Source organism: Microtus oregoni, unplaced genomic scaffold, assembly GCF_018167655.1.
Source record: "Microtus oregoni isolate MIOR12 unplaced genomic scaffold, Mior012 000048F_ref0000485, whole genome shotgun sequence".
Classification (NCBI taxonomy): domain Eukaryota; kingdom Metazoa; phylum Chordata; class Mammalia; order Rodentia; family Cricetidae; genus Microtus; species Microtus oregoni.
Window position 1 is genome coordinate 13,845,013 of NW_024543222.1, and position 26,117 is coordinate 13,871,129.

General features: G+C 45.4%; 1 protein-coding gene and 1 pseudogene across 1 annotated transcript; one reads left to right on the forward strand and one right to left on the reverse strand.

Moving 5' to 3' along the window:
• Positions 1 to 1,215: 1,215 nt before the first annotated feature.
• On the reverse strand, positions 1,216 to 26,117 carry Dcaf7 (DDB1 and CUL4 associated factor 7). The gene is made up of 7 exons (XM_041635734.1): positions 25,740 to 26,117; positions 17,931 to 18,089; positions 17,288 to 17,399; positions 16,541 to 16,659; positions 10,548 to 10,757; positions 8,279 to 8,396; positions 1,216 to 6,104 (listed from the first exon to the last, which is right to left on the reverse strand). Exons 1-7 carry the CDS (start codon positions 25,875 to 25,877, stop codon positions 5,932 to 5,934), a joined length of 1,029 nt encoding a protein of 342 aa, XP_041491668.1. The 5' UTR covers positions 25,878 to 26,117; the 3' UTR covers positions 1,216 to 5,931.
• Positions 11,628 to 12,128, forward strand: LOC121436001 (annotated as a pseudogene).

Below are 26,117 nucleotides of genomic sequence, written 5' to 3' on the forward strand. Positions count from 1 at the left end.
ATCCACTGGATTTGGTCTAGAATTGTCTAACACACATGCTTCTGTGAGGGCATTCCTAGGAAGTTAACCGAGGGAGAAGCCACGCTCTTTGCTGCCCTTCCTTCCCTCCTGGCTGGCAAGTGCACCTACTCGGCTGCTGTTGCTGTCCTGTCCTGACACTGAAGCCCAGCGGTGCTCCAGCAATCGTCAAGGCTCTCAGTGCCAGGATAGGACTGCTGAGGCAGGCAGCCTCGTGAACTGAGTGGTGCTGGATTCAGCTTCTCTAGCAAGCAGATGGCTATTCTTGGACTCCCCAGACCCTAGTGTGTGAGCCAGTCTAATCAACCTCTTTTCATCAGATGCATCCTGTCGGTTCTTCTTCTCTAGAGAACCCCAACATATCTGCCATGCACAAGTTCCTGGGTGATCCCCAGCATATCTGCCATGCACAAGTTCCTGGGTGATCCCCAGCATTACCTAAACTGGGCGTGGTGGTGCACACCTATTATCCCAGCACCTTGGAGGCAGAGGCAAGGGGACACAGAATTCTACGTTATCCTTGGCTACACAGTAAGTTCAAGGCTAGCCCCAGTTACAGAGCCCCTCAAGAAAGTAAATTAAAAAAGCAAGTCAGACCCTGATTCACCTGGGTGTTTTCCAAAGTATCACACAGTTAAGATCCAGGTTTGTGAAGGACAGGACCCCCCTGATCTGGCCGCTGCTTTCCTCTCCAGTTACTCCTGGCAATCTCCACACACATATACTGACAGCTAATTATCTGAATATGACCATACTTCCTTATTTATATAAATTTGCATGTGGCTATTCTCTTTGCCTTAAGTGGCATTCCCTATTCCCAAACAACTCCTACTTAAAGTCTTCCACACCCCAATCAGACACTCTTCATCTGGTGACATTTTCTTGCTCCACTATGGCTCTCATCCTGACAGGAGTGGCCTCAGGCAGGGTTCCTAAACACAGCCCCATTACTGCAGAACACTACCAATATGTGGATGTCTCTCTGAGAAAATACAAGCAAGCTGAGGGTCATGGCCCTTGGCATGGAGTAGGCGGCCATGTTTTCTTAGCTAAGAAGTGAGAGAGCGGAGGAGATACAAGGTAGAGTTGGGCCATCAGCACTCTGCTGAACGAGGTGGAGTCGAATGCCCTTCCAATTCCTCTGAAATATGACCACAAGAACAAACTGGGAAGAACTGAATTCATCACAACAAGAAATTCAATCTATACACGTTCAAGTTTTATTACAAAGTATGATGGGCAGAAAATACGGTACTTCTTATACAGGAGGCTGAGACAGAACGCAGAGACGTAATGTACGAGGAAGAAGTAAAGACACAGAAAGAACTCTCCACTCTCGGCTGTGTTTCAAGTCGCCTCCGGTGGAGAATCCTAAGCTCGTTCACAGCACAGTGTTAAAATTTTATTACAAGCCCTGTGTACAATCAGCCCTATGAAAATAATATTTACAGAGGAGAAATGGTTACAGTACAGTTCTGCAAAGGGGCAGTTTCCTCTCCACCTCAACAAGGGATGCCACAAAAGCTGTACAACAGAAGGGAAGTTTAAATATGTAAGAAAGCACGTTCACACACGAGGCCAAAGGGCACAGAAGTGATCAGTTAGAGCTTAACACTTTGTAGAACAAGAACTCTCCATTGTCCACACAGAGCTTTGTACAATCATGCTGTAATTCACACGCAGGGCAGGGCAAGGGAGGGTCGCTGACGGAGGGGGACCAAAGCAAGTGACTCATTTGACTAAAGCAATTCAAAGCTTCAGGTCAACAGTTTTCCTAACACATTGTCTATCACAATCAGCCCAATGGGAGAACATTTCTTTCAAATAGTAGCTCACACACAGTTCAGCATCACTGATCCCAAAGGTGGTGCTCGTACATTTTCCAGCTGTCACACAGACTGTCAACATCTTTCTTCTGGAGTTCAAACTTCCCTTAGCTTTTTGTTTCTGGTTGACACATTAGTTCAAGCCTCCTGGAGAAGGCAGCTGCATGTTTCCATATTTAAAAAGTGACATCCAGATAGCAGCCCAAGACGCTTGCCCATCCAATAATGCCTCATGCTTGACTCTGGCCATTAGAGCAATGATAGTATGGGAGGAAGAGAGAATGCAGTTGGGTGAGGTGAACAAGCTCTGAGACATGAGACACACAGCTGCAGCCTCCCCAGAGCAGAGAGGACAGTTCTGGGAAAGCCTGGCTCAGGGTTCATGGTGACGCTGCTCAGGTCGGTTCTCCTCTCAGAAAATCAACCTAAGTGCCAAGCAGGCCCCACCTACCTCATGCCGAGCACAGGCTCTACAGGAAATACGTGCTTTGAGGTCTCTATTGCAATGATAGTGTCTATCCTAAGCCAGGTGATTAAATGAACTGCCATATTTTCAAAATGGGGAAATTAGGCAGTTCTGGACTGCTCAGCCATGTCTGGTAAACTCCAGAGTCCTACATGTCCTTACAGTCTAGGAATCTAGGGCCCAGGACACATCAGGAAGAAGGGAAAACATTCTACAGAGGAAAAGGGAATAGGATAGGAAAAGAAAAACAAAAGAGGAAGAGCTAGAGGGTAGTTCCATGGTAGAACACTTGCCTAGCATGTGTGAGGGCCTACGTCAGATCCCCATCAACACACACACACACACACACCATGAAAAATTAAAACTAAAGGGAAGATAAGGGAAGAGGGGGATCTACAAGAAGAACCATGGATGATGGGGATAGTGGCACATGCCTGTGATCCCAGCACTCAAGGAGATTAAAGTAAGTTAAGAAGATCCCAAGTTCAAGGGCAGTCTGGACTACAATGCAAGGCCCTGTCTCAGACAAAATAAAACAAAACAGCATCATCATGTTCTGTCACGGCACACTCAACACTTCAAATTTACCAAGCAGGTATCGCCTACAGCAGCCCTGCTGTGGGAAGGGCTCTCTGCCCCTAGCTTCACCCCATTCCTAGCTACCCAGTGACCCAGATGTTTGGTTAGTGGCACTGGAAGGCTAACCTAGGCTGAGCACAGGTCCACTCTCAATGTCCTCCCTGCAGACCTCTGTGTTCCCGAGCCTTTTCCTTCTGTGATCTGAAGAACTCATTTTCTTCTACACCTTAAAATATCAGACTTCAACTGTAACAACCATCAAAACACTGTAGGATCCTGATTTTTTTTCTGTTCTTCCTGAATTGTAGCCAGTTATCCAAGACCCAATTCTGAGTTTGATGGAAATTATCACCCAGTTGTCAGGGGCCATCACTTTTCAAGCCCTAACCTTGCAGACCAGGGGAGAGACACAATCTCCTGTGGAGAAAAGTTCAAGCCCAGGAGCGCCTCAGACCCATGCAGCGGTTCAGCTCCTGGCTAATCTGAGCATCACCCTCCCACCAGCAGACACAGAAAGCACAGGCCAGAGCCTCTGGCTCAGCATGCCAGAGCCAAGTGAAATAGCACTGCAGCCACACCAGAGCCTGGAGCTACCATCCCTGGAGGAAAACATGTCTGGAGGTCCTGACCTATGTCCCCATCAGTCCAAGAACTAGCAAATCTAAACAGACTGACTTCCGAGACTCCATAGACTTGTGCTTCTGGGAAGAAGGTAGACTAAGCGACTTTCGTTGTCTCAAGGCTACAGAAGTCTCTTCCTCAGCCACAGGGCCACCAATCCATGCTCTAAAAGGAGGGTGAGAGAGCTGGCACTTCAAAATGCCAGCAACCCTGCAACTGTGGGTGTGTGCATATTTGAAGATGAAGACAGTGAGAGTCTTACCTGGACCAGATGGAGGGAAAAGAAGGCAGGCTAAAAATGACCAACATCCACAGAGCAAGGGAAAGATGGTCACAGGTGGCTGGTTTCCAAAGCACATTGTTACCGCATACAAATCTATTCTAATAACTACTACTAACTTTTAAAAACTTTGCCTTCAGGTTCCAGCTGACAAATCCCATGATTTAGCCCAAGTTAAAGCCCACCCAGAACACAGAGGCCCTTCCCAGCAGGCCCACTACCACTGTTCACTGTAGACTCAGCCCAGGAAGAAACTGGGGGCTCCTACAGGAGTAACCTAAATCGGCAAGCCTGCTGCCCTCAAGCACCCTGTACTAGCTAGCAAACAACACTAAAAGCAGAGGTAACCACAAATTGTGCTCTCTATCTGCAAATGATACAGAACAAAGCACATGATAGCGCAGGAACATTAATATCAATCAGACAGACAGCCAGAGACCAGGATCAGAATGACAAACCAGGAAGGCCAAGGGGGAATACCTTGACTGAAAATGCCTTTCCTTTGGGATGAGCTCCTATGTAGTGATCTATGAAGTGATCTAAGACTTTTGGCATACAGCTGCAGCAGCTGTAGCAGGTGGGCAAAGACTCAGCCAGAGAGCCCATATGCCCAGAACAACGAGTCAGTGTTTACTTCTCCAGCAACGACAGTGAAGTGGGCAAAAGCATCAGATTTCAGGCCCGCTACTCTCCTCATGTCAGGGAATCTAAGAAACCTTCGGGTAGCTCAGCAGAAAATAAGTCAGAAAAACTCTCCAGAGTATGTCCCAAACTGCCAAGGACTCATCTAAAGTAAGAACCACACAAGTCCCCTCCATGGAACCCATTCACGTAACGGAAACAGACACTTGAGGCCTATAAGTCAGCACAGCCAACTGTAGCCTACAAAGTCCAATACTGCTCAGAACCTAAACTCAGGGGAGGGTAAGTGTCATAGGTGTAGAGAAGCCTAGATGGTGGGCCCTGGGCCCTATGGTTCTTTTGTAACCATTTACTTAGTGGCCTGGAATCACCACGCTGATTAGCCCATTCTTTATGAGAACTGCCCATTTATCTCAATCTAAAGACCCTGTTCAGGGTCAGGCCAGACAGCATCTCTCTGGAGTCCCTCATTCAGAGCACTCAATCCAGAGATGGGCCAGTATCCCACCAGGTAGAGGAAACGCAACAAACAAATCCCAAAGCTTAGCTTAGAGATCTTTCTTGCCTATCATTCGAGTTCTAAAATGGAAAAATAGATTCTGAAACCAGGTACTGGAGATTCAATGTAAGTTCAGCTTTCCCGAAACGATTCTCCCTCAGCCTGGCCCCTACTCAACGGCTTCTGAGCTTCACTGGCAGTCATTACAAAGCCAGAGAGGAAGGTGAGGGTGGAACAGAAGGCTTCCTGTGTCTGTCCTGCACCTGCCAGGCCTTCAGGAGACCCAGACTGAGAAAGGTGGGAGTCAGAAGTCCTTAGAGCACCAGCGCAGTTCTGAACTCGGGGTGTGCCATGCAGGCAGTTACTCAGAAAGGCAAACTGATCTTGCGGTCTAGGGTCCAGTACCCACTGCAGGCACCAAGGGAGGAGAGGAAGGTACAAAGAGGGAGGACTGTGAAACCAAGAAATCAGGAAGATTAAATTCTTTTCATAAAAAAATTAGCCTGATAGATAAAAAATATACAAAGTTGAGGTGTGTTAAAAGACACTGATACCAGGAGGAAAGACAACTTGAAGTTGGCATTTGTTCCCACTTAAGTGCTAGCATGGACACAGATGGGGACAAGACATGGACTACTTACTGCCTCAGGCACAAACAGAGAGACACGGGGCAATTGGACACAGACAGAGCCAGTGCTCGTACTGTTCATGAACACAACAGCTGACAAACATATATATAGAAATGTTTAATTGAAGAAGCAAAGAGGAAAGGAGAGAAATCGTAAAACCCAGCCCTGGGCTGTGGTGCGCCACACAGCACAGTCCTGCACAACAGCGAGGGTCAACTGGCCTGGACTCCTACAGCAGCTTCTGGACACAGTGGGTGTAAAGCAACAACAGACATACTGGCCACTGGAAACATGTTCTTCTTACGTGGGGAGGGAAGGGGCAGAGGCTGAAACACACAAGCCCCGGTCTGGTAGGTGAAGCGCCAGCAAGACTACACACGGAGTATCTCCAGGCAGTTGTTATAGCAGATGGCAATCCAGTCCGGCTGAGTTGAGGCCCACTGCACATTGTTGATCTCTCCTTCGGCTGTGTAGGCCAGAATAGGGTCCTCAATGGCCCGAGGCATCTGCTGGATGTCCCAGATGAGAGCCTGATGGTCATCCGCTAGGAAAAAGCAAGAAAGAACGTCATGACTCGGACAATGGAGTAACAATCTTGCATTTGGAGAGTCAGTCACAATTTGCAAAACATTTGCTCACCAAAACTTTGTGAGGGAAGTTTTATTTTAGAGATGAGGAAAACAAGATTTAGTAGCAGTGTTACCATTTGCCCTATTATGCCATGTAGACAGTGAGTGGCAGGGTCAGGACTACATCTTAGGTCCCGACTCCGCACTTTAGGTCCTTAAGCTCCATTCACTGCACCAGGTTAGAGAATTAGATTAGGACATCAGAGAGGACACAGGATGCAATGATCCCAAAATACAATGTCACTTTCATCCACTAAAAATACTTATGTGAATAATGATGCTTCTCTGATGACTGCTTCCCATTTTATATACATTTACACTTCAACAAGATGTACAGATGATTGACATAAAGTGCTATATAGACATGCACCATTAAAAGAAATTCCAGTCAGGCGGTGGTGGTGCACACCTTTAATCCCAGCACTCAGGAGGCAGAGGCAGGCAAATCTCTGGGAGTTCAGGGCCAGCCTGGTCTACAAAGCGAGTTCCAGTACAACCAGGACTGTTTCACAGAAACTCCGTCTCAAGAAACCAAACCAACCAAAGAACCAAACAGATAAATGAAATTCCATCTTGTACAGAGACCCACATTGGAGCACCGGACTGAGCTCCCAAGGTCCAAATGAGGAGCAGAAGGAGGGAGAACATGAGCAAGGAAGTCAGGACCACGAGGGGTGCACCCACCCTCTGTGACAGTGGGGCTGATCTATTGTGAGCTCACCATGGCCAGCTGGACTGAGACTGAATAAGCATAGCATAAAACTGGACTCTCTGAACATGGCGGACAATGAGGGCTGACTGAGAAGCCAATGATAATGACACCGGGTTTTGATCCTACTGCATGAGCTGGCTTTGTGGGAGCCTAGCCTGTTTGGATGTTCACCTTCCTAGACCTGGATGGAGGGGGGAGGACCTTGGACTTCCCACAGGGCAGGGAATCCGGACTGCTCTTCAGACTGGAGAGGGAGAGGGAGGGGGAATGGAGTGGGGGGAGGGGGAGGGGTGGGAGGGAAATGGGAGGCAGGGAGGAGGTGGAAATTTTTTCAATAAAAAAAAAAAAGAAATTCCATCTTGTAATGGAATCCCAACAATAGGGAACTGGGGACTTAGCTCAGTGGTAGAGTACCTGCTTATCATGGTCATGTCTTTGGTACAATCTCACAAGCACCATCAGAAAATAAACAAAAAAACCTGATGAACCATTGCAAACTTTTGTGTTTTGCTAGGTAGGGTGGCACATGATTATAATCCTGCCACTTGAGGCAGAGGCAAGTGGACCACTGCAAGCTGGAGCTCAGCCTGATCAATACAGCAAGTTCCAGCCAGACAACACTACACAGTGAGAGCCCATCTCACCAAAATAAATAAATAAAACAAAACCTTAAAACAAACAGCGACAAAATAATTTAAAAAATTTCCCCAAGCAGTATTCTCTCTTAAAGCCCACAAAGATCAGTCACTACTGTCCTTGGAGCTTTCTCTCACTGTTTTCTAATGGTCTCAATTAAATCTTTATTAAAACTTGTATTCAAACTGGGTGGTCATGGCTCATGCCTTTAATCCCAACACTTGGGAGGCAGAGGTAGGGGGATCTCTGTGAGTGAGGCCAGCCTGGTCTACAGAGCTAGTTTCAGGGCAGGCTCCAAAGCTACAGAAAAACCCTGTCTTGAAGAAAGAAAAAAAAAGAAAGGAAAAGAAAAAGAAAAAAGAAATAGCAAACTTATCACAGCTTTGTATTATTTTCATTTTAATAACAGACTTGCATTATTTCTAGAATAAAAACACTTAATAAGCAATGTATTTTTGAGAGGCATCTGCTTTGAGAAAAAAATAGTGAAGTGAGAACTCTAAGTCAAACTACTGACTAGGTATGGCTATGTGAAGAAGAAAGACCCACGGGAGATGATTCCTGGTAGTGCCAAAGACCCTGTTAAAGCCTGGTGGGTGTTTCTTTGTAAGAACACAGATTGGTTGGGGACCAGTACATATTCCCCTATAGGAGTATACACACAGGTCTGTATCTGATACACAGTCATTAGTCAGTGAAAGATGCTCTGAGACCCTGAATACTTCCTCCCATCACGGTTACCTGCAGTGCAGATGTGGCAGGATGAATGCGGGGCCCAAGCAATGCCATTGACACATGCTCGGTGGTTGTTTAGCCTGGCAACAGGTGTGCAGGGAACTCGAACATCCAGAATTACCACCTGCAGAAATATAAGAAAAGAACCAATAACTGCAGAGTGTGGCAGGAAAAACAAACAAACGAACAATACTATCACACACACAAATTTTAAGCATAATCTTCATTTTGGTTTTGAAGACTATTAAAGACAGGATTTCCTGAGGATGGAGGAATAAAGAAAACAGTGAACACACATATGTAGTGAGAGACACACTGGGCCTTTAGATTAATGGAGAAGGGGAAGTTGGAATAGGCATCACGAGTTTGCACAATCCATAAACACCCTGGTTAAGTGCCTGTAAGAAAATATGGTGGTGGCGCACACCTTTAATCCCAGCACTCAAGAGGCAGAGGCAGGAGATCTCTGTGACTTCGAGAACAGCCTGGTGTACAAAGTGAGTTCCAGGACAGCTAGGACTATCACACAGAGAAACCCTGTATAAAAAAAAAAAAAAAAAAAAAAAAACCAAAAAATTAAAATAAATCAAAAATCGTGTATCTTAGCTAGGTAGAATGGGCACCTAACCAAAGCAGAACCTGGAATGTAAGAAGCGTGAGGCACAAGCTTCATCCAAACCAAGGTTAACCAACCATGTCCTCTTGATCAACAATCCACCCCCCCAGCAGACCACAGAGCTTCCGTTTATGCCTACTTGCAACAGCTGGAGAGTCTGCCTAGAACACCAGGGGGGATGGCCTACTTTCTTACTCAGTCCCTGTGACTTGGTTTAAATTTTAGTCATTTATATATAACTTGTCTTATCTTATCTTTTTTTTAAAATTATGAAATGAATGATTATTTGAATGTTTTGAATCAGTTGCATAACCAATTCATGACAAATTACCAGATGGATTTTATATTATTTATTCAGGACTAGAGTTTTTCAATGACTTCATATTTGGAATCTTCAACTTTGAAGTTAAGAAACATATTCATACATTTTAGCTTACAAGGCTCTTGCTGACACTCTGGGCCAGTAAGACCAAGTCCTCCAGATGCCTGTCATTTTGATCTGTATTCTTATCTTGTCCATGAAGTTTCTGCACGGGATTAGTTTCCTTATTAACCACTACTGTTCCTCCGCAAACAGAGAGACTTCTGATCAAGGGACAAAAGGAAGCCTGCAGACTCAGTGGCTCAGTACCCCTGCACTGAGTCCCTGCTGCAGACATCATCACTATTCTATTCATCTTAGCTTTACTCTTCCAGAAACTTTCGAGACAGGGTTTCTCTGTGTAACAGCCCTAGCTGTCCTGGAACTCACTCTGTAGATCAAGCTGGCCTAAAACTCAGAGATCCATCCGCTTGTCTCTGCCTTCTGAGTGTGGGATTAAAGGCGTATGCCACCACCACCTGGTTTTCTATGTAGCTCTTTTTGTCCTGGAACTTTATGTAGATCAGGCTGGCCTTGAACTCACAGAGATCCTCCTGTCTCTGCCTCCCAAATGCTAAAGTCGTGCCCAGTGAAATTTTATTAGTTGTGTGTGGTGATTTTTGTTTTGTTTTTGTACTGGGGATTAGGACCTTGAACATGCTAGACAAGCACTGTCTGCCATTATGCTACACCCCCACTGTATCAGAAATTCTTTTTTATTTATTTATTTATTTATTTATTTATTTATTTATTATCTATACAATATTCTGTCTGTGTGTATGTCTGCAGGCCAGAAGAGGGCACCAGACATCATTACAGATGGTTGTGAGCCACCATGTGGTTGCTGGGACCTTTGGAAGAGCAGGCAATGCTCTTAACCGCTGAGCCATCTCTCCAGCCCTGTATCAGAAATTCTTAACACAAAAGCAGTACAATTGCAGTGAGTTTTTGGCTAGCCTCGGATACAGTAAGTTCCAAGCTAGCTTGAGCTACAGAAACTCTGTTTTATCAAAGAAGCAGGGAGAAGCTGAACCCAGTTCTTGTTGGCTGGGTTCCTCAGTCTCGGCCCTTTACTGCTGGGGACTGTCTGTCTACACTGCAGGGTGATGAGCAGCTTCCCTGATGTTATACACTTGATGCCAGGAACGCTCTATGCTTCCTCCTTAACGTCTGACAACCAAAAACGAATCCAGGTATTTCCAAAGACCTACTGAGTACAAAACTGCCACCACCTGAGAGCTCCTCTTGTAAATACACTAAGCAGACAGGAGCCAACGGACAGGGCCTATAGGGCTTACCTCCATTCCATCCATGGCCATGGTGGCAAGGTAGTTAGGGTCCTGCTTATTCCAGCAGAGGCGGAGCAGAGGGTGATGCTGTGGGTCTTCATAAATGATGGTGCTGTGTTCCAGATGGCGGAGGTCAAACATCCTCACAGAGCCATCCGCACCCACAGAGGCAAACATGTCCCTGCCACCTCCGGCTCGGCTGAATGCAATATCATAGACCTGTTGGTAAGAAGCGTCAGGTTTACATCAGCCATTTTCCCACACAGTGGAAACCTGTCACCTCCAGTTCATCGGAACCCAACTCATGACACAAAGTAGGTAAGTTAGTGACTTCTCAGAGAATAAAGATCATTTGACCACAGGTCCTGGTAGACTTCTTCCCATACCTGGCTTCGATTCTTCCTCTCCAAACCCTGTGATAAAACAAAAACTACAAACTTACTGACTGGCAAAGAATACCAAGTCTGAACAAGGACTCTGTTCCAAGAGTAAGGCAGTTATTTTCTGGGCTCTAGGGGTTTCACTTATATGCAATCAGATGCAGGTTCACGACAAACTACCTCATGGTTCTTTCAAGCTGGTTCTGCTATAAAACCTAGACCTGAGACCCATTTGTAAGAAAAAGGTAATCACAAATTTTGTTTTTGTGTTTTTTAAAAGGGTATCTGGGCCGGGAGGTGGTGGCGCACGCCTTTAATCCCAGCACTCGGGAGGCAGAGGCAGGCGGATCTCATGAGTTCGAGACCAGCTTGGTCTACAAGAACTAGTACCAGGACAGGCTCCAAAACCACAGAGAAACCCTGTCTCGAAAAATCAAAAAAAAAAAAAAAAAAAAAAACAACAACAACAACAAAAAGGGTATCTGGGGCTAGAGAGATGGCTTGGTAGTTAAGAGTATTTGTTGCTCTTGCAAAAGACCCAGGTTCAGCTAAGAGAGATCTGTAGCTACAGATCCAGAGGATCGGACACTCCCTTTCGGCCTCCTTTTACTGGGCACACATGTGGTGCAAGGACATACATGTAGGCAAAACATCCATACACATAAAAATAAGTAAATCTTGAAAAATAAAATAAAAAGTCTTCAATAAAAATAAAAAATCTTCAATCATGGCTCAAGAAGAGGAGTATGTCAGAGATTACAGTTTAATGGAGGAACAGAAGGCAATCAAAGACGGGTACCCTCCAGTCAATCGAAGCATGCATGTCTGGATCACACGGCTGCTGTCCAGTTACATGCATGAGGATCTGCTCTGGAGAAAGCATTTGAACAGTGTGCCATGGCCACAGTTACATGACAGAATCAGGGACTGTGGACCCCTCCAAACAGTAGAAGTAGAAACTCAAGGAAGATGAGTTGCAGACTCTAACCTTTCCCTTTCTGGACGACTGGCTTTACAATTCAGTGCTGATGAATACATCATACCTGGAAAGTGAAAATACTTAATACTGATCAAAAAATCTTCAAGTTACAGTCAATTGGGTTGGGAGAAGACTTTTTTGTCTAAGCACCCTTAGGGAACAGAAGTCAAAGCAATAACATACTCAGCAATGCAAGTCCATAAGGAAGAGAAACCAGAAGTTTTTTTGTGATCAACAACATTTAAGATACTCAAATAAGTAAATAAATAAATAAAAGGCAAGAAAGAGACTCATGAAGAACTGAGTTCTTTTTCCTTTTGCAAAGATGCAATTATTTTCTATTGTGTCTTTGCTAAATGGAAATACATAACTGGGAATTTAAGTGTGACATTCAGAAGTGGAAAACCAGTGTGAAGCCTTGATCTGATTCCTAAATAATGAACTCTTTGATTTTTGAGGAACAATCTGTACTCGGTCATTTGCAGCAGCAGTAGCAGGTGCCTTACACCTTCCAGGGGAATGTAAGCGCTCCAGCATGGTCTCAGAAGGGAACATCCCCACTGGTGTAAGCAGCCACTGGGACTGAATCCAATTCCAAACAAAATAATTTTAGCTTGGCTGTGGATCTCTGCCTCTGCTTCCATTAGTTACCGGATGTAGGTTCTATGATGACAATTAGGGTAGTCACCAGTATGATTACAGGAAAAGGCTGGTTCAGGCATCCACTCCACTCTTGCTAGGAGTCTTAGCTAGGGTCCTCCTTGAAGATTCCTGGGAATTTCTCTAAAACAAGGTTTCTCCCTAACCCCATAATGGCTCCCTTTATAAAGATATCTCTTTCATTGCTCCCCCTCTCTATCCCTTCCCTAATTCAACCATCCTGCTCCCTCATGTTCTCATCCCCCCTCCATCCCCAATTTCCCCTTCCTAGGACAACCCACACATGTCCCTCTTAGAGCCCTCTTTTTAAGCAGCAATGACACTTCATATTTTCTTAGAAGAAATATCTGACACTGTACCTTACATAAAGACCACTGGACACGTTTTATTTATTACTTATCACCATGGTAACCAACTATTCTACTACTGAGTTTATAGTCCCAGCCCTAAAGTGAACATTTATTTATGTTTACTTATTTATTTATTTATTTATTTATTTTTGAGACAAGGTCTCACTGTATAGACCAAGTTGGTCTTAAACTCATAGTGTCTGCCTTCTGATTACTGGCTTAAAACTGTGCCTCAATACACTGTAATTTTATTAAAGCTAGTCTGTATATCCAGTTAAGAGGAAGGAAAGAAGGGAGAAAAGGAGACAGGGATGGAGGAAGGAAGAAAAAAAAATCTCATGTGGCCCACCTGTGGCCCAAGTTGGCCTCAAACTTGCTACGTGGTAGGTGGTATATATGTCCTTATGTAGTGAATAGCACTAGACAAAACCTTTGTCTGTCTGGTGTGTCAGACCTAAGAAGATAGGGTCTTGCTATGCAGCCCAGGCTGGTACCAAACTTTAGATTGTTTCACTTTTACCTACTACATGCTAGAATTATAGGCACCCGGGGTCCCCTTTTAATCATTCTTTTCCTGTTGTTTTAAGACAGGGTCTTGTGTAGCCCAGGTTAGCATTAAACCTGCTATGTAGTAGATGACCCAGAACTCTTGATCCTCCCACCCCTGCATCCAACCACTCAGCTGACAGGCATGCAAGCCTGCGTCACACGCGCCACTGCATCTCACCCTTTAGAACCCCTCTTCATCTTCACCTCAGAGAAACCTTTCTTCACCGTTAGAGAAAGGGGGGCTTAGCACGTTGAACAAAACAGATGGGCATCTATTAGCCGTGTTTGTTCCTCAGTACCCAGAGTGTCTAGAGGATCTACATTTTTAAAGAAAGCTTTTTATTTTATCTGTATGAGTGTTTTGGCTGCTTGTATGTATGTACACTACATGAGTAGCTGGTAACTGCAGAGGGCATAGGATCCCCTGGAACTAGAGTTACAGACGGTTATGAGCTGCCATGTGGGTGCTGGAATTGAATCTGGGATCTCTATAGAAGAGCAGTCAAGGGGGCTGGAAAGATGGCTCAGTGGTTAAGAGCATTGCCTGCTCTTCCAAAGGTCCTGAGTTCAATTCCCAGCAACCACATGGTGGCTCACAACAATCTGTAATGAGGTCTGGTGCCCTCTCCTGGCCTGCAGGCATATACACAGACAGAACATTGTCTGCATAATAAAGAAATAAAGAAAGAAGAGCAGTCAATGCTCTTAACTGCTGAGCCATCTCTCTAGCCCCAGACCCAATAGTTTTCTTTTTTAAAGACTTATTTATAGAAAATAGAGAAATCAATTAACACTAAAAAAAAAGGACATTTATTTATTATGTTTACAGTTTCACTCTGCATGTATGCCTGCAGGACAGAAGAGGGCGCCAGACTTCATTACAGATGGTTGTGAACTGATGGTTGCTGGGAATTGAACTCAGGTCCTCTGGAAGAACAGTCAGTGCTTTTAACCGCTGAGCCATCTCTCCAGCCTTGGGATCCAATATTTTTTTTAGTGAGAAATTCTATTTATTTCTCTATATCAATGTCAGCTATCATTACTACTAAAACATACTAAAAAGTGTGTTTTGTGTTTGGCATCTGCTCTCCTGTTGGTTCTGGGTAATCCCCCATCAGTGTGGCTCAGAGCAAAAAGCTCTCTCAGCGTAAGTAACTGCTCCTCAGCCCCACCTGCATGGTTCATCAGGAAAGAGGGAAGGTGGCAACTCAGAGTTGCCATCACGGGCTCCTCTTTCCAGTGTGTCATCTACTCTATTTCTCCAGCCCTCCTGCTCTTCTCTGTGCTGCACGAGACTGCTTCCTACAGGCCAGGTCTGGTGGAGTCCCAGCTTTACTGGCTGCTTCTAGATGGTTCAGCCAAAGGAATCAGAGGTGGGAAGTTGGATGCTGCAACACAAGAAGCAGCTGAGTACTTATCCTTCCTCTCTCTGTTCAGAAGCATCTCGGCCAGGTAAACCCAGGCTCTGGGAGCCATGGCTTTCACCTACAGGTAGTGGTAGCCTCCTCTCAGTTCCTTCACTGTATTAGCATTCTCTTGTTCTAAATCACTTAGGCTTACTCTTGCAAGACCCCTTTCCTCCACAACGGGCTGAACCTAGGGTCTCATGGATGTTGGGCAAGCACTCCATCACCGAGCTGTATTCCCAGACACTTTGAGTAGTTCCCACCTTGGGTTGGCTCTAGCAGAGAACAAAGGCCTTTCTACGTAACATTTCCACAAGCTCCTTTAGTATCTCTGCAGAACACTCTTAGTTTAACAGGAGTTAAGTCCCGGTGTTTTCCTACAGATCTTACTCTCAGGAGTGCAACACCGAAGATCAACCCCTCAGAATGAGCAATCTGATATAACGTGATACTCTGCTGACCTTAAGGTATCTTTTTTTCTGTGTAAGAAATACTGGTACCACTCACTGTGCAGGTAAAGGGGCAGAAAACGACACAAGATAAGGACCCAGGCTCTGTGGGAGCAGAGTTATGCCTGCTCCCCCAACAAATCACCAGAGGATACCCCCTCAGCTTTTCCAGTAAACACAGAAGAAACATCAATAAGTCATATTTGCCTTAAAACTTTACTGAAAGTAAAAAGACTAGTAAACATACCAGAGTACACAGAATTGTTTTAGAGAAAAATAGCTAATAAGGATTGCCTGTCATGAACTCCTCCCCTTCCTGTTTCCCCATCTCCAAGAAGATATTATATTTAGAGAGAAGGGTTACCCTGAAATTACTCTTTAACACATCAGCTTCTAGGATATCTATAGGAGACTTTATTAAAAAATAGCAACCTCTGTCCCCAGACCTCATGGGAGAGCTGGCCCTGCCCCCACCAGCCCATAGCACTGCTGTGATGTGGGTGGGTGTGAGTATGGAAGAGCTAGCTCCACCTGCTAAACCACCACAAGGCTCTCCTCAGCTGATGCTTTTGGTGGAGGATGCAGGGAAAAGAAGGCTCATCCTCTGTTGGGGGGCTGGCCACTAGGAATTTAACTGTACTCCAGTGAATACATGGATAACACAAAATGAATTTGCTTTTTTTCTTTTTGAGACAGGGGATGGGGTGGACATGGGGAAACTAGGAGGTGAGCGTGATCAAGGTCATGTTAGATTCCCAAAAATCAATTAAAAAAAATATCTCCAGCAACCTCTAGTATGAAAGGAAAATGACAGACTGCAGGTTAAGTTATTAGTGCCATTTAATGAAGCATTTGGGCTGGTGGGGTGGCTCAGCCACAGGCTAACAGTACTGCTCTGCAAACCTGAGCTCAGTCCTTAGAACCCACAATGGAAGGGGACAACGGACTCCCCAGAGCTGTTCTCTGACCTCTACACAAGCACGGTGGTATACATGTGCCGGCACAGGCACACACTTTCTCTCTCTCTCATAATAGTCATAATAAATGATACATTTTAAAAGGTTAAATTATAAGTGTTGTTCTGTTTTAACACATTAATTTTCAACTTGGACAAGACACACGCCAACATTATGATCTACATAACCCGCAAACCAGTGAGAGAACAGGATGACCTCTACCTGCAGGTACAGAAAGCACCTGAAAAAAAGGAGAGAGAAAAATATCATTACCTCTTTGTCATGGGCAATTAGCTGGGTCTTCACATGGCCAGATACGAGATTCACTCGTCCTAGTACCTGCCCGGTCTCCAATCCCCAGATGGTGCAGGTTGTGTCAATGCTTGAGGTACCTGCAGATACCAGAGCAAGTCGGCACTGATGAGGTGAGGCTCCAAACAGACCCCTCTTCTCTGCTTGGCCCAGGGGACAATCAGCACAGCACTTCCTGAGCACTGACTTGTTTCTTGTAGGGTGGGGAGGAGAATTTCTTGAGACAGAATACCCTGATATAGTTTAGGCTGAGCTTGAACTCAAGATCCCCCAGCCTGCACGCCACAAGTGTTGGGATTATAGGTGTGGACTGTGAATTTTAGCTGGAGAGATGTGATGTACACACATGGAAAGCTGACTTCCCCATAAGAAATTAATAACTATAGTGCATGCCTTTAATCTCAGCAATGGGGAGGAAAGGCAGGCAGATCTCTGAATTTGAAGCTAGCCTGGTCTACAGCGAGTTCCAGGATAGGCACCAAAGCTACAGAGAAACTGTTTCAAATCCCCCCCCCCCCAAAAAAATCCCAAAACAAAAAAAAAAGAGAGAGAAATTAATAATTACATTCCATATTTAGCCCATTTCATTCACTGGCTGTTCTAGGTTGAGGTGTGCACCTCAACCCCCACCTCCACAAAAACAGACCCAGCCAGAATCTGAGGAAATGTTTATCTTCCTTTGCTTCAAACTGATTTCAAAGCCCTCACCTAAAAGATAAGGATCCACCTCGTTCCAGTCAAAGGAGGTCAGGGGAGCACAGAAGTCTGAGTTCTTGTTATTGTTTAGCAAGCACTCCAGCCTGGTCTCTGTTTCACCAACCTGAAGGGACAATAATTTAAGATATTCACCTGTCTATACACCTCCCCTGCCCACCCAAGGTCCTGCTTAGTAAATCTAGGACAAAGGGAGAAAATATTTTTTAACAAAGGCTAAATAAAACCCAGAGGAACTTCTGAATTGGTATCTTTCAAACCTGCCCTTCTCTCAGCTTTACTCTCTAGCTCTGCACCCATGTACAAGGAAACCCCTGTGCCAAGCTCAGCTGAAAAGGGAAGACCCCCACCCACCCCCACAGCACAGAATCAACAGCCTGGGATCAGTGGAGTACGAGGTCCCAAGTGTTCTCTGCCTCACAGAAGACTGTCCCCATCACACCAGGTTAACTGAGCCTCAAGTTTCAAGGCTGACTGAGGCCAGCAGTAAGATTCTGTGGCACCTGGGCTAGATTTCCTAGAAAACCTGAGCTAAAACCAGACTGGCCCAGATGCACGCGCTACCACCTCCATGCTGCAAGACCTGTCAGCTCTTCAGGACACGCGGCAGCTGTCTGCTAAGGAAGCACCTGCTTACCCTCCACACACGGAGATAGTCACCACTCGTCGCCAGCAGGTCTGGATAGACGCCTTTCGTGTCAGGAATCCACATGAGCTTTGTCGTGGGGTATGGGTGGTCAAAGGTGTTTCGGCAAATAAACTCCGAACTCTCTTCATCTAAACCAACAAGCTGAACCTGCAACACACCAAAATTCAAACACATGAGCATTTGCTTTTCTCCAGCAGCACTGAATACATCAGGTTCCTGGTCAGTGGCGCAGGTCTGAACACTGAAGGGTACAGCCAAGTAATTATAGTGAGAAGACCCTAGACTGATGATCCCAACACAAATGAGAACTCAAGAATCGCAGGGTTCAGTATAGCCAACGCTACAAAGCTAGAAAAAGACAATCTGAATACAGGCTTTCTGCTTCTTAAATTCTGAGCTAAACTCACCCGCCTACCCACTCTCTGAGACAGTCGGACCTTACTATCTCTCCTCCCAAGTGCTGAGATTACATGAATGTACAATCACAGCCTGCTTAATGAAGTGCTGGGGAATGAACCAGGGCTTCACGTACGCTAGGCTAATACTCTACCAACTGAGCTGCATTCCCAATTCCCTTTTGGCTTGAGTCAAGGTCTTCCTACACAGACCAGGCTGACCTCGAACTCACAGACATTCTCCTGCCTCTGCCTCCTGAGTGCTTGGATTAAAGGTGTGTGCCACTATGCCCAGCTCCATCCTATGGATTTTAACAAATTAGTGACACATTTTGTGAACATTGTTGTAAAAAGTATTTTCACTCTACTTAAGAAGGTTTTTGAGGCAGAGCTTCATGTCGTCTCCATCTTGCGAGAATTTGCTCTGCTTTTTATCAGGCTGAGTTGTTTTCTCCTTGACTTTTAATTCTCTGACTACTTTTGATAAAATTTCTGTTCTATGCCGATTTCCTTTCCATATCAACTTTAAAGAGCAGCGCTCTAAAATGTACAAAAGCTAATGAAGTTCTAACTGCAATTATCTTGAATCTATAGATCAGTTTGGGAAGAACTGCCAACTTGAGTCTATTTATTTAGGTCACCTTTAGTTGTTCAGGACTGACTTGAAGTTTTGCTTGTACAGATCTTCAACCCTCTCATTATCTTTATCTCTATTGAACTGTATGATACTGTAAATACATTTTTCAGGGCTTTAAATGCATTTTTCCTATATTACCTAGCATGGTTTCAAAATTCCATTTCAACCGCTCATTGCTATTATATAGAAATAGTTTATTTTGTATATTAATCTTAGACCTCTAACTTTGGTACAATAGTTATCAGTGGTTTTTGTACATTTGTAAGGATTTTTCTTTATGCATCTATAAACTTAGTCATCAACAGATTTTTAGAAATTAGGCATAGGTGTGCAAGGTCTATAAACGTGTAGGGGAGATAAGGAGGATGGGTGTGGAAGGAGACGACCCTGTGCTCTGAAACACTCCAGAGCACTAAGAGTGACTCCAAGGGCAATGCACTGACAATCCCTGATAGCAAAGGCAAGTCTCCAAATCCAGGATTCAGTCTGGATGAGTGAAGACACACCCTGAGCATCCAAGTAGTCTTCCTCCCAGCTGCAGGTGGAGAACATGGGTAGGCAGCTAACACCTTAAAGTGAAACTGGAGAGCTGGAGAGATGGCTCAGAGGCTAAGAGCACTGGCTGCTCTTCCAGAGGACCTGAGTTCAATTCCCAGCACCCACATGGTGGCTCACAACTATCTGTAATGAGATCTGGTGCCCTCTTCTGGCCTGCAGGCAGAGACTGTATACATAATAAATAATTCATTTAAAAAGTGAAACAGGAAAAAAGGAGGTCTACACTAACTTTCAAAAATTGTCATTCAAACCATGAGACATTTTCCCCAAACCTCAAATCTCAGATTCTGTGAACATTTTCCATTTAAAGTTCTCTCCACCTAACATTCAAGGCCCTCTGCCACCCAATGCTCACCCACCTTACCTCCCATCTTCCTTCTCTAATCACCACTGTCCACCTTCCCCCTTTCCTTATACATCTTCCCACGTTTGTTTAGTTGTGTCCACACACTTTCCACCAACCCAACCCTGCCCAATACTAACACATCAGCAGTGTCAGGCTTCCAGGACTCTACTTACCACTCACCAACCCTTGGCCAGGTCTCTTACTATTGCTAATCCTGCTCCCAACCTGTCAAGTCGAGACGTTCATACCGGCCTTAATAATTATGTATCTACTGTCTTTCCCAATGGGTGAGCTCCAAGATTTTATCTTACTTCCTCCACAAACCACTGGCAGTTTTCCTGGCCCTGTATCTTTCAGTACTTACCAATACCAGGCATCTGACAGCTAATCCCAGGGGCACGAGACACTGACACCACTATTTTGTGTAGTCTCACTTAGTAAATAGCTTAAAGACCTGGCTTGTGTTTTTCTTCTTGTACAGCCTGCTACTGTTTCCCAATTTGGCTTTCTTGTGCCTGTTTCTAATATTCCCATTGGATACTGTTGTCATTATTTCTGGTACCCCAAATCCCAATAAAAAGTGTTCTGCCATCGAGCTATATCCCTAGGCCTAAAGTTTAAAGAAAAGTTTCAGTTTATACTAGGATAGTACATACATAGACAACTGGATAGATGAAGGCCCCAAATAGTGACTCGGTTGGAAATTATTATTATTATTAATCTACCTGCCTAGGACTCCCATTTTGTAAGCACCCATGACCTCAGCTCAATTCCATTCTCTCCTTAGTTCAGTTGTTTGTAACTGTGGTCTATATTTCAATTCCTGAGAACTTTAAAAGTACCCAGTGCCTAGGCAGCATCCAGAGGAGGGATGCAAATCTGTGGTAAAGACACACACACACAGGTATCTATCTGCTGGAGCACCCAGTGGTCCAAGTACAGCCATGGTTGGGATCACTATATAGCTAAGCCACATCAACCAAATCCACGTCTGGGAACTTGAGACCTTAATCCTACTTAGTCTCAGTTCTTCGTTTGGAAGGGAAAATGGGAAAGGCCACACCCACACTGCATGGAGATGCAGGAAAAGCTGGCACACGGAGTGAGTAGACTAGAGAGGGTGCAGGACATGAGCCTTGCTTTGTGAAGGGCAGGGTGTGGGAGCAGCTTTCCACTTCCTGATTTGCCTGGCAGAGGCCTGAGATTCATCCTCTCAGATCTCCAACTCTCCTGCTACCCTAAACCATCCTTTTCTCTCCCTTAATCTTATGTGCATGGATGTTTTGTCTGCATCCATGTCTGTGCGCCATTTTCACACACGGTGCATGAGGAGGCCAGAAAAGGATATCAGATCCCCTGACACCAAAGTTACAGATGGTTGCGAGCTGCCATGTGAGTGCTGGCAATGGAACCCAGGACCTCTACAAGAGCAGACAGTTTTTAAGCACTGAGCCACCTCTCCAGCTCCCACTCATAAAAACTATCCTGGGTAGACTCCTGTTTCTTGAGATTAAAGAACCTTAAATCACGCTAATAAGATACTAAAAGTAGTGACAGTCTCTGTGAGGACAGAGTTGAAGCAAACTAGCTTCACATGCTTTAGGGTAAGACTCTGTGGGCAGAAGATACGGTTCAGCCAGTAAAATGCTTGTCGCACAATCATGAGAACCTGAGAGTAATTCCCATGTTAAAAGTCTGCTGTGGGCACACCTGAAATCTCAGCTTTGGGGAGGTAGAGGCAGGAGGATCCCTAGGGGACAGGTTAGCAGAGTCCAAGCTCCAGGTTCATGATTCTGCTCCCAAAATAAGATGAAGAGCAACCAGGAAAGATACTTGTCAATAACCTCTGGCATCCAATGCACGGACACAGTTTCTATGGGGAAAAAAAGCCCCTTAGAGTTTAGGAGAGCTGATAGCCAAGCCACTGCAAGAACTTTCTAGTGCCGAACTTCTTGTACTGACTAATGTTGCCAAGTTCTTGCTATGCTCTACAATGACTGGTTATATGTATCTTTCCAAATTATTTTCCATGCATTTTTTGCATGTATTGGGTGTGTGTGTTTTTTAAAATATATAACAAAAAAATAAAAACCCCCAAACACAGACTTGTCCCACATGATTTATCCCACACCTTGCTTTGAGCGTCTTCTCAAGCCAACCACAAATAGCCCCACCTCTTCTAGGCAGACTGCATTATTTCTTTTAGCACACCACAATTCATTTGACTGCTCATTTATTTTGGTCCATTGTTTTGCTACCATAAACAGCACACAACGAATACCCTTGTTTAATTCTTTGTGTGTGTGTGTGTACTTTCATTGGGATAGATTCCTAGAAGTGTACTTGCTCTAGCACATTTGTACATGTGCACACGTGTCATCCCCTTCTTAGGTTTTGAGACAGGGTATTTTACTAAACTTGGAGCTCACCAATTTGACTCAACTGGCTAGACAACAAGTCCCAAGGATCTGTTTCTGTTGGGCTTTGTGGCTTTTGGAGGATCTGAACTCAAGTCTCCATGCTGGAGCAGAAAGCACCTTACCAACTTAGCCACCTCACTAGTCTCACACTTTCAACTACCATCTTCAAAAGGGTTGCTTCTGTTCTTTGTTTTTTTTTCCCCCCCGAGACAGGGTTTCTCTGTAGCTTTGAAGCCTGTCCTGGAACTAGCTCTTGTAGACCAGGCTGGCCTCGAACTCACAGAGATCCGCCTGCCTCTGCCTCCCGAGTGCTGGGATTAAAGGTGTGCACCACCACCGCCAGCTCAGAAGGAGAGCTTCTGGCTGGTGGAACAGGCCGTGCCTATAGTCCTGGCCCTGGGGATGGGGGTGAGGGTTAGGCTAAGGCAGAAGGATAGAGTTTAAAGACTGAACTACAGCTAAGACCTCATCAAAAGAAAGGGGGGGGGTGAGGGGAATGCTGGGAATAGTAGTGATCCCAGTATTGGGAGGTAGAGGCAGGAGGATGAGACATTCAAGGCTAGTCTAAGCCACATGAAACTTGTACAAAAAGTGAAAAATTAACCAGACATAGTGGCGCACACCTTTAAGCACAGCACCTGGGAGGCACAGGCAGTGGCTCTCTGAGTTCAAAGCTGCCTGGTCAACACGTGGAGTTCCACCCCACACTGAACTCAACATGCCAACTCTTTCCCTCAGTTCTTTAACTACAAATCGGAGGAGTTTTTTGTCTCATTTTTTGGTGGGAGATCTTCTCCAATGATGCCTATACACAGGCCTCTTCTTCCACATCTATTCTATTCTTTTTCAATGTAATCTTTCCTTCCTTTCCTTCCTTCCTTCCTTCCTTCCTTCCTTTTCTTTTCTAGCACAGGAGGTTGAACCAGGGCATCATACATATTAGTCAAGAACTCTACCCACTTAACTACATCCTCAGGTCTCTTTTTACCTTTTAAAGACAGGTTCTCATTAAGTTGATCAGGCTAGCTTTAAATTCACTCTATAGCCCAGGCTAGAGGCTCCCAAGTACTTGCCAACCTGCACTCCCTCTTCTTGTCCCAAAAGACTGATGATTTTCTTTTTCTTTATCCAACAAAATCCTGTTTCAGAGAACTGCAGCTCTTCTGAGTTTGGCACCTGCAGCCAGATACCCTTCCTATATCCACAACCTACTGCTCTGCCTCACATACTTCAGGAATGTTGGGAAAAACTAATTCTGACAGCTGCCATCATACTGTCCCGTGCCCTGTCATGCCTCTTCCATCTCCCACCTTCAAGGAGTCTGTGGTAACAAACAAGGAAGGAGATATGGCACTTTTCTTTTAGAAAAACAGAACTCACAAGGTAGCTGTACATATATATATATATATATATATATATATATATATATATATATGTAATTTCTGCACTTGGGAGGCAGAGGCAGGTGGATTAGGAGGTCAAAGCCTGCCTGGCTACATGAGGCTGCATCTCAAAAAATAATAACCCCATAAGATATGAGTTATATATTGTTCACAGATAATAGGAAAGATGCATTTTTGTTTGAGACAAGGTCTCACTTTATAACCCATATTGATTAGAAGCTCACTATGTAGCCCAGGCTAGCCTCAACCTTACAAAACTCCTCCTACCTCAACTTTTCAAATGTTGGAATTACAGGTGAGAGGCACCAGGCCCAGCTTGAGGGTTACATTAGATTAGATTACATTAGATTAGAGTAGATTAGATTAGATACTTGCTCCTTAGGTGGTACTGGACACGTCCAGTTTTAAAATGAGGTGCTAGAGATAAGAACACTCACGGCCCACGCAGAGGAGTTGGAGTTTGGTTCCCAGCACTCACATTGGGTGGCTTACAACAGCCTGTAACTCCAGCTCTGAGGGACTGTGACACCCTCTTCTGGCCTCTGCAGGTACTCAATGTCTCCTCTGTTAGATAAAAGACTCTAGAAGAGCTTAAAGGGAAAAAAAATTAATTTGTGTGTTTGTGGGGGAAAAAAAACTACAGTCCTTTAATGGACATATTTTACATTTATTTCTTACACGAATCCTTAAACAATAGTTCTAGTGGTCGTAACCTCACTAACACTACCCACACCTGGACCCTGAAACCCAGCCAGATTTCTAGCACTGTGGGAGAAGCCATCAGAGAAGAGAAAAGAAACAAGGTTCTTGTTTGCAAAAGGGAAGGGCAGTGCTCACTCCCTGGGATTGTAAACTGTGAGTGTGTGTGCGGGTGTGCGGGTCTAGGCAAGGAAAGTCAGTCCTTTCACCCACTCCTCAAAAAGGACGCCAAAGAAATGGGGACCCTCACCCAGAGAAACGCGTGTGCTCCTCAAATACTACAAACAAACTTAAAATGTCCAAATGTTTTCATCTGAATCTTCACATGTAACACAGAACCCCTTTCCTATACCACTGCGGGCTAGAAGAATAAATTCCGGTCCGGTCGATGCAAGGTGGTCTAGCTAAATTCTAGACTATCTACGTCTTCCACTCCTCCCATCTTGTCTCTTGTCTCCAGTCTGACGTCCACAGTGTAAGCCAGAGTACTGGCTTTAAACAACACTGACCAAAGCTCTCAGTAGCTCTGATATCTGTCAGTTTTTTTTTTTAACTTAAATTACAACGGAAGAATGAAGTCAAGAGACTGGGGAAAGAAAAATCTTCTCAGCACTTTCAAAACTATATCCCGAAGTACCAGCTTAAAAGCTCTCTCCTCTACCAGCGTTTTGGTGAAGTGACGGATGTCCAGCAACGCTGCAAACCAACGTGAAAGGAACCACGACAAGAACAGGTCAAATGTCATCTTCCTCTATTCAGAAATAATGGCGGGATAATGCCACAGATCAAGGTTTCCAAGGATAGACGGGGGGGAGGGGGGGTGTTGGTGAACATCGGGAAGCAAAACCAGTGACCAATGACAACCTAGCATTAGGGCTCTGTATCCATGAGAAACACCTGAGATGGGGAAGATCTTGCAATAAATAGCCCTATCAGAAATCTCGCGTGGCCAGGAATACACGACCACCAATCCAAGCGCCCGCATCTTCCTCCACTGCCTCTCTCCCGCCCCCCGCCTAGCAACAGAAGCGCTGCGGCAGAAGTGGGGGAAACGGGAGGCACGGAGGACGTGGCTTGGGGGACTTAAAACTCCGGTATGAAACCTGCTATTACCAGCAAAAATATCATGTGCCTCGGGCATGTCACAACACGGTGCCTCAGTTTCCCCGGCTGTCAAAATGAAATACGGCAACGAGTGTGACACCCTCAACATCAGGGCCACAGAGGAACCACCCCCTTGCTAGAAAGGCAAGTTCGCAGGAGAGTTGTGGGATCTGAGGCTGCCGCCCACCTCGAGCATTCCCTGCCAGCCACAAGGCTGAGCCCCGGCACGACCCACCTTGTTGTTGTACTCCTCCACGAAGCTGCCCAGCGCCAGGCGAAAGCGCTTGTCGGGCCGCACGCTCCAGTTCATGGCGTAGACAGTCCAGGGCGCTTCATATTTGTAGATCTCCTTCCGTTTGCCGTGCAGGGACATGGTGGCGGCTGGGCCGCAGAGCCGGCCGGAGAGGCGGCGGGCTGGGGCACGAAACGGGCGGGGAGCCCGGCTTGGGTCAGCGGGTCCGAGAAGAGGCGGGGCCGGGGCGCTCAGGAACGGCCTAGCCCTCCAGCGGGTCCTCGGCTACACACACACACACTCCGCCGGGCCCGACCACCAGTTTCAAACTAGCTCCGGCAGCGACTACCACCTTCCGTTTGGGATGCCGGCCCGCCCTCT